At 52.8% G+C, this 7,275-nt stretch overlaps 1 protein-coding gene across 2 annotated transcripts in view; it reads left to right on the top strand.

Moving 5' to 3' along the window:
• Positions 1-386: 386 nt before the first annotated feature.
• SYNJ2 (synaptojanin 2) overlaps positions 387-7,275 on the top strand; it is an 80,901-nt gene continuing 74,012 nt past the window's right edge. For both annotated transcript variants that reach the window (XM_049765317.1, XM_049765318.1), the window contains exon 1: positions 387-588. In XM_049765317.1, the coding sequence (XP_049621274.1) occupies positions 462-588 (127 nt within the window). In that variant the 5' untranslated portion in view covers positions 387-461. The remainder of the gene's footprint in view (positions 589-7,275) is intronic.

The raw sequence follows: 7,275 nt of genomic DNA, 5'->3' as shown, positions 1-7,275 counted from the left end.
GAGGCCGCCCCCGCTGCTCTGGCCCGGCTGCCCATAAAAGGCCTCGGGGCGCCGGGAGCGCACGGCCACCGCCTCCGCGCGCTGGAATGCGAGGAATCTCTCGGCGCAGCTGCTACCACTGGCCGCGGGACGCCGGGGGGCCGGTCGGGGCCGAGTCCACCGGAGCCCGGAGCCTCCCAACCCCCCTGGGCCTTTCCCGCGCCCAGATGGGGCCGCCCGTCCGCCCCCTCGGGTCTGCGTCCCCGGGAACGCGGTGACCCGCCAGGGCGCGCGAGGGGCCAGCTCCAGCTCGGGCCCGGCGATCGCCGCCGCCCGGCCGCTGGAGGGAGCCCGGAGCGCGGTGGCAGGGCCGGGCCGGGCCGGGCCGAGCCGGGCGGGGAGGCTCCCGGGCCGGGAGGAGCCAGCGGGGCGCCGGCGGCCGCGTTGGCGCAAGTCGGTGGCTCTGTGGGTTGACTGCGCCCATGGCGCTCAGCAAAGGGCTGCGGCTGCTGGCGCGGCTGGACGCGGCGGGTGGACCGAGTGTCCTGCTGGAGGCGCGTGGCCGCGGGGACTGTCTGCTCTTCGAGGCCGGCGCGGTGGCCACGCTGGGTGAGTGTCGCCCGCTTGCTGGGGGCCGACGGGGGTGGCCGGGGCGTTGGGGAGCGGGCTGCAAAGACTCGGCCCCGGCCAGGACGCTGCAGATCGGACCCCAGGGCACCGGCGGGACGGGCCCGCACTATGTAGCCCGGAGGTGGCTGGCGGGTTGTTCCTGGACCGGCCCGCGTCTGTCTGCTCCTTTGGGGAGGCACGTTGCGGGGGCCCCGTGGAAGTCGCCCTTCCCGGCCTCTGGTCTGTTCCTCCGGCACCTGTTGAGCCAGCCGCTGCGTTGCTTCGTGCCGCCAACCAGCACACGGACTCCGGAGAAAACCGCCCGTGGCACCTTTTGGCCTGGTTGGAAACCCCTTGGCTGAAGCGAGCAACTGATTGCCAAGTTGTGAACTTGGAGAGCAGCCGCGCGCGCCGAGAGGCTGTGCTGGCCGTGAGGCCAGGCTGGCTTTGGGAATGGGTGTTGGGCCACAAATGCGCCTTGCAGGCCGTCTCCGTTGATTTTCAAACCTCTACAGGGAGGCTTATTAGATCCCATCTTCTGGATGAGAAAACTGAGGCCTAAAAAGGCGGAGGAGACCGATGCCATGGTGGTCCCAGTCTTGGAAAAGGGCTGTCTGTCCCCGTGCTGGATTCTATCTCTAGGCTGTCGCCTTCACGGGATCCCTCCCAGGGATTGCAACCAGGGCTGAAGGCGAGAGCTTAAAGCGAAGCCCCCATTTAAGAATAGGCTTCAGTTTGGAGTTTAGTGTACGTGGTGCGAGCTAAGGGAAACGCACTGGGGCCCCATGGGGGTAAGTGGCTGGGGCATCCAATCCCAGGAGCTGTCGAAGCACTTCCTCTCTCTCTTGTTTATTTTGTCTTTGGGCCATACCCGGAGGTGTTCAGGAATTACTCCTGGTAGTGCTCAGGGAACCATCTGGGATGCCCGGGATTGAACTTGGGTTGGACAGTGCAAGACAAGTGCTCTCCCGACTGTTAAATGGCTCCAGCCCCTCAGATTTCATGTGTGAGAGAAACATTTAGGGTTCGAGCACTGGGGAACCATCGCGTCTCTTTCTACTTCTCTTGTCATTTTATCAGCCTCCATTCATCTATTTTAATTGGCCTCCAGGAGTGTCAGCACCAAAAGTTCCCCTGGGAATCGGGAATTAAATTATTATCAGATTATTTCCATTTGTACTCTGCCCTGAAAAAGTCCAAGTTTGGTCATTTGCTAAGGCCTCGAGAGAAAAAACAAATTCTTTTATTCCATTCTGGATGCCTACCTCATACCACATTTATCAAAATTCTGAGATTTAATTTCATGGTTCAGAAGGACTCCTCCCTCAGAGAAACTCAGATGGCCTGAGGGTTACAGTGATAGTGAGCAAGTTGAAGACCCACTTCTGGACACCCTGGACACTGTTGGAGAGAAAAGATTCTTTCAAAAATGAAGCCTTAAGGGCTGGAGCTGTAGCACAGCAGTGGGGCATTTGTCTTCAGGACGGACCCCGGTTCGAATCCCAGCATCCTATATAGTCCCCTGAGCCTGCCATGAGCAACTTCTGAGTGCAGAGCCAGTAGTAACAACCCCTGAGCGCTGCCAGGTATGGCCCGAAAACAAACAATAAAAATGAATCATTAGGGGCTAGAGAGATAGCATAGTGGTAGGACATTTGCCTTGCATGCAGGAGGACGGTGTTTCGAATCCTGGCATCCTCTGTGGTCCCCCGTACCTGCCAGGAGCAATTTCTGAGCACAGAGCCAGGAGTAACCCCTGAGCTCTGCCGGGTGTGACCCAAAAAAAAAAACAAACCAAAAAATGAGTCACGAGAGAAGGTGATGCATATTTTCCATTAGGAAATCACTTTGGACTGATGTTCATGTGCATTCTAGTGCTCAGGATGCTGGTAAAAGGAATTGCCACATCCTTGGTTCACGCTCCATCTCCTAAATCTCCCATTCACTTTTCAACAGACCACAGGCATTTGATTTCATTTGGTTGTGGTTTGTGCGCAGGGCTGACTCCTGGTTCTTTGCTTTGGGGACCATATGTGGTGCTGGCATTCTAGCCAGAGTCTGCTGCATACAAGACAATACCTTAACCCTTGCACTCTGTCTGGCACTTATTTTCCTGTTTGTTTTTTTTCACACTGGTAGTGCTCAAGGCCTCCTCCAGCTTGAGCTTCTCAGGGTCACTCCTGATGAAAATCAGGGGACCCTACAGTGGTACAGATCAAAACCTGGGCCTCAAGCATACACAGTCTGATGTCTCTGTCTCCTTATATCTTTTTGTAAACTTGAATTTAAGCTACATACTGTTTGTCACATTTGTGGTGTTGCTGGTCCAGGGAAAGGTGGTTAAGTTTTTATTATGGGAGGTGCAGGGTGTACTTCCAGATTTTAGAGTCTCCCAGGTAGGCCCCAATTGAACAGAAGGTGTCTACATTGGAAACGCTCACCACTTCCCAAAGAGCTTTCATTTTTTCTTGTTTAAAAAACTTTTCCAGAAGGTGTGAGTGCATTACACATGTATGTGTGTATGTGTACATGAAACAAATATTTGCATGTGTGCACAAATGTGAGCATGCTTACATGTATGCGTGTGTATATGAGGGTGTGCAGTACATGCGTGTTTGAGCGCATGATCATGTAGGCTTATATGTACATGTGTGTGTGTCTTTTTTTTTTTTTTTTTTGGTTTTTGGGCCACACCTGTTTGATGCTCAGGGGTTACTCCTGGCTATGTGCTCAGAAATCGCCCCTGGCTTGGGGGGACCATATGGGACGCCGGGGGATCGAACCGAGGTCCTTCCTTGGCTAGCGCTTGCAAGGCAGACACCTTACCTCCAGCGCCACCTACCCGGCCCCGTGTGTGTGTCTTAGTCTGTGTGTACACATGTTTCTGGGCAGGGCTCGTGTGGCAGCTTAACACTCTGCTGTTCCCACAGACTTCCCTTGGTGTGCAGGCTCAGTGTTCCTCTTCATTTCCACTGCTCTTCCCAGACAGGCCCAGTGAGACACCCCTGGGCTTTCTCTCCAGATGAGCTTCAGCTCTAAGTAGGCCTGAGTTTGGCCCAGGGCCAGCTACAGAGAGCACAGACTGAGCAGGCTTGACCAAGACCCTCGTCCTTTCCTTTGGATGGGTCTGGAGAGACTTTTCCAGTCTTCCCTTTCTGGCTCTGGAACTCGGGAAGGCCCAGATTCCTTAGCTGGGAACAATCTTTCTGCAGGAATGAAGACCCCGGATACTCACTTCTGAAAGATTTGGGTAGAAAATCCTTCTTGGATGTGGTCCACGGGAAGTGGAATTTAAAAGTCAAAAACTAAAATCAAGGGGCCAGAGAGATAGCATGGTGGTAGGGCATTTGCCTTGCATGCAGAAGGAAGTGGTTCGAATCCCGGCATGCCATATGGTCCCCCAAGCCTGCCAGGAGCAATTTCTGAGTGTAGAGCCAGGAGTAACCCCTGAGCACTGCTGGGTGTGACCCATAAACCAAAAACAAAACAAAACAAAACAAAACAAAAAAAACCCTGGACAACTCATGACAAAGGTATTTTCTCTAGGATTTTTCTGGAGACTTTATTGTGCTGGGGGGATGTCAAGGGGGAGCACTGGGTCATGACTCCTCATTTGGTGTTTGCAGGTGCAGCAAAACTGGGGATCCCCATACCAACTCCAGCTGTGAGCCTGCTGTTCTGGCCACTCCTGACTCAGAATGAGCAAAAGCCCAAAGTTCAGCACTCCTCAAACAGCTGCCTTCCTACCCCAAACCAAAGCGCCCACATTTGCCCTAGTGTTGGTTTGCAAGAACCCCACCTGCCTCTGTCTCCCTGTGCCTCCTATTGCCTGCTAGCTAACAGGCAGTTGCGCGGGCTGAAGGTTTGCAAGATTCAGTTAGTTAAGTTCTTTAGTTCAGTGGGGCCCCTCATTGGCACAGCCAGTGCGGCTGGGTGGCAAGGGAGGGTGCTATGTAAACAAGGGTTCTGGGTGACCCCGCCACTGTGTAGGGCACAAGGCCACAGTGTCCCCTTTGTTTGCTTGGGGGACACTCCTCCTCACCCCACCCCCGCCATGGAGCAAAGCTGCCTCTGACTCAGGCCACTTTGACTTCCAGGCTGCATTGATTGATCTCTTATTGAACTTTGACTTGCCTCTGAGCCTTGAGCACATCCAATGAGAGGCCATTCTTGGGGAGGGGTCTTGGATGTAAAGCTGGAAGCCCCAAGAGTCCCCACTCCCCAGTTTTCTGAGACTCCAGGCCATGAGGTTCCCCCTACCTCACACCTCTGCTGATCTGTAGGTCAGGCTTCTTCTGCATAACATTGACACATGCAAATGAGCACTGTGTGTGTGTGTGTGTGTGTGTGTGTGTGTGTGTGTGTGTGAGAGAGAGAGAGAGAGAGAGAGACAGAGACAGAGACAGAGAGAGACAGAGACAGAGAGAGACAGAGACAGAGAGAGACAGAGACAGAGAGAGAGAGAGAGAGAGAGAGAGAGAGAGAGAGAGAGAGAGAGAGAGAGAGAGAGAGAGAGAGAGAGAGAGAATCTGTCCCGCTCTTTTTGTTTTTTGTTTGGTGGCCACATCCAGCAGTGTTCAGAGGTTACTCCTGGCTCTGCTCAGAAATCACTCCTACCAGGCTTAGGTAGGGACCATTTGGAATGGCTAACTCGGCCAAACACTCTCCACACTGTGCTATGGCTCAGGTCTCTCCTTTCCCCACTTTTCTCTGTGGGCATTTTGGGGTATGGAAAGCATAGAAGGAGGAACGAATGAATGAATGAATGAATGAATCCCTCGCATACCTAGAAAGTTCCAGTAAGTCTTGTTCCCTTTCTCCGTCTCTGCAGTCTCTGAACAGTGAATCTCCTGTAGCTCACTGTGCCTGTTTTCTGCTTGGGACAAGGTGTCTGCCCAGATTTTAGGGAAAAGCAAGCTCAGGTGGTGGCGTGAATTGTTCCTGACATTTAGGCCTGGAGACATCGATTTCCTCCCCTTTATATTGATTTGTTTAGTTTTGGTTTGGGGGCCTCCCCTGCAATGCTCAGGGATTACTCCAGGTTCTGCACTCAGGAATTACTCCTAGCAGTGCTCCGGGATGATTGGGATTGAATCTGGGTGGGCAGTGTGCAAGGCAAATGCCCTCCATGCTGTGCTATTACTCTGGCCCCTATTTGTTAAATAGTTGAGACCCTCCTAGTAGTTTTCAAGGGTGTGAGGTCACAGATTCTGTCCCCCCACCAACAGTTTGCCTTCTTGGTTTCAAACTTGACCTGAGTTGGGGTCCTGCAGTTAGGACCCTGTGGTCCCAGACTTTGATGCTGGTAGGGTTTGATCAGTCCTGATCTCTCTACTCTATCCCTGAGATTTCTCTGTGTGCTGATGGATTATAGCTATGTGTGTGATTTGGTGTTGGCTGACAGCATGGCCTTCCAGAAAAAGAAAATTTCTGGATTTCTTCCCCCTCGCACACTTGGTATGCACACTTGGTATGCAACCACTCGAGTGGACCCAGAATTAGTTTGGGGGTCCTGAGCATTTAGCAGGGGTCTCAAACTCAACTTACCTGGGGGCCACAGGAGGCAAAGTCGGGGTGATCCTTGAGTGCAAAGTCAGTAGTAAGCCTTGAACATTGGGGGGTGTGACCCAAACAACTAAAACAAAACAAAAAAAAAGATTTCTCTAGAGCAGGGCCACAAAATGTTGTACAGAGGACTGCAAACGGCCCGCAGGCCTCGAGTTTGAGACCCCTGAGTTAGAGTCTAGGTTGTATTCTGGAAAGCCAGTGTGCCTCTAGTGTGGAGGAGAGGAATTAGATGGAGCTGGGGCAGGAAAGTAAAGTCAGCCTTTCTGGTCAGCCAACTGCAGGAAGGGGTTTGCCCTCTGTGTGGACAAACCTAGGTAGGGCAGCCCCAAAGGTGGCATTGACCTGGGGTCTGTTCTAGAAACAGCCTTTCTTGGGGCCAGAGTGTTAGCACAGAGTGTTAGTAGGGCATTTAAATGTCTTGCATGCGGACAACCTGGAATGGACCTGGGTTCAATCCCCAGCATCCCATATGGTTCCCCCGAGCCTGCCAGGAGTGATTTTTGAGCACAGAGTCAGGAATAACACCTGAGCACTACTGGGTGTGACACTCCCCAACCAAAAAAAAAAAACAAGAAAGGGGCCAGAGTGGTGGTGCTAGAGATAAGGCATCTGCCTTGCAAGCGCTAGCCTAGGATGGACCTCAGTTGGATTCCTCCGGCGTCCCATATGGTCCCCCAAGCCTGGAGTGATTTTTGAGTGCCTAGCCAGGAGTAACCCCTGAGTGTCAATGGGTGTGGCCCAAAACCAAAACCAAACAAACAAAAGAAAACAGCCTTTTTCTATGACAGCATAAACACATCCTGACCTGCAGTGATATGTGACTCAGTCTGGAGTTTCAGGATTTACCTTTGTTTTTAGGGGGCTCACCTGTCCTGAGCCTGCTCTGCTTCCGGCTGTCCTCCAACCTGTTGAGATAACCATTGGTTCGGCTCACTTCAAAGTAGTATTTGGACAAGATACTGGGAGACAGTATCAATCAGCTCTCGTTCTTTTCCTCTTATATATGGGGCCAAATGGATAGTACAGCCTTGCACCCAACTGACCCTGGTTCAAACCCCAATAACCTTATATGGACCCTCCAAGACTGAATTCTTGATCATAAAGCCAGGAGTAAGCTCT

Source organism: Suncus etruscus, chromosome 18 (genome assembly GCF_024139225.1).
Source record: "Suncus etruscus isolate mSunEtr1 chromosome 18, mSunEtr1.pri.cur, whole genome shotgun sequence".
Classification (NCBI taxonomy): domain Eukaryota; kingdom Metazoa; phylum Chordata; class Mammalia; order Eulipotyphla; family Soricidae; genus Suncus; species Suncus etruscus.
This window is presented reverse-complemented; position numbering and strand designations above follow the sequence as displayed.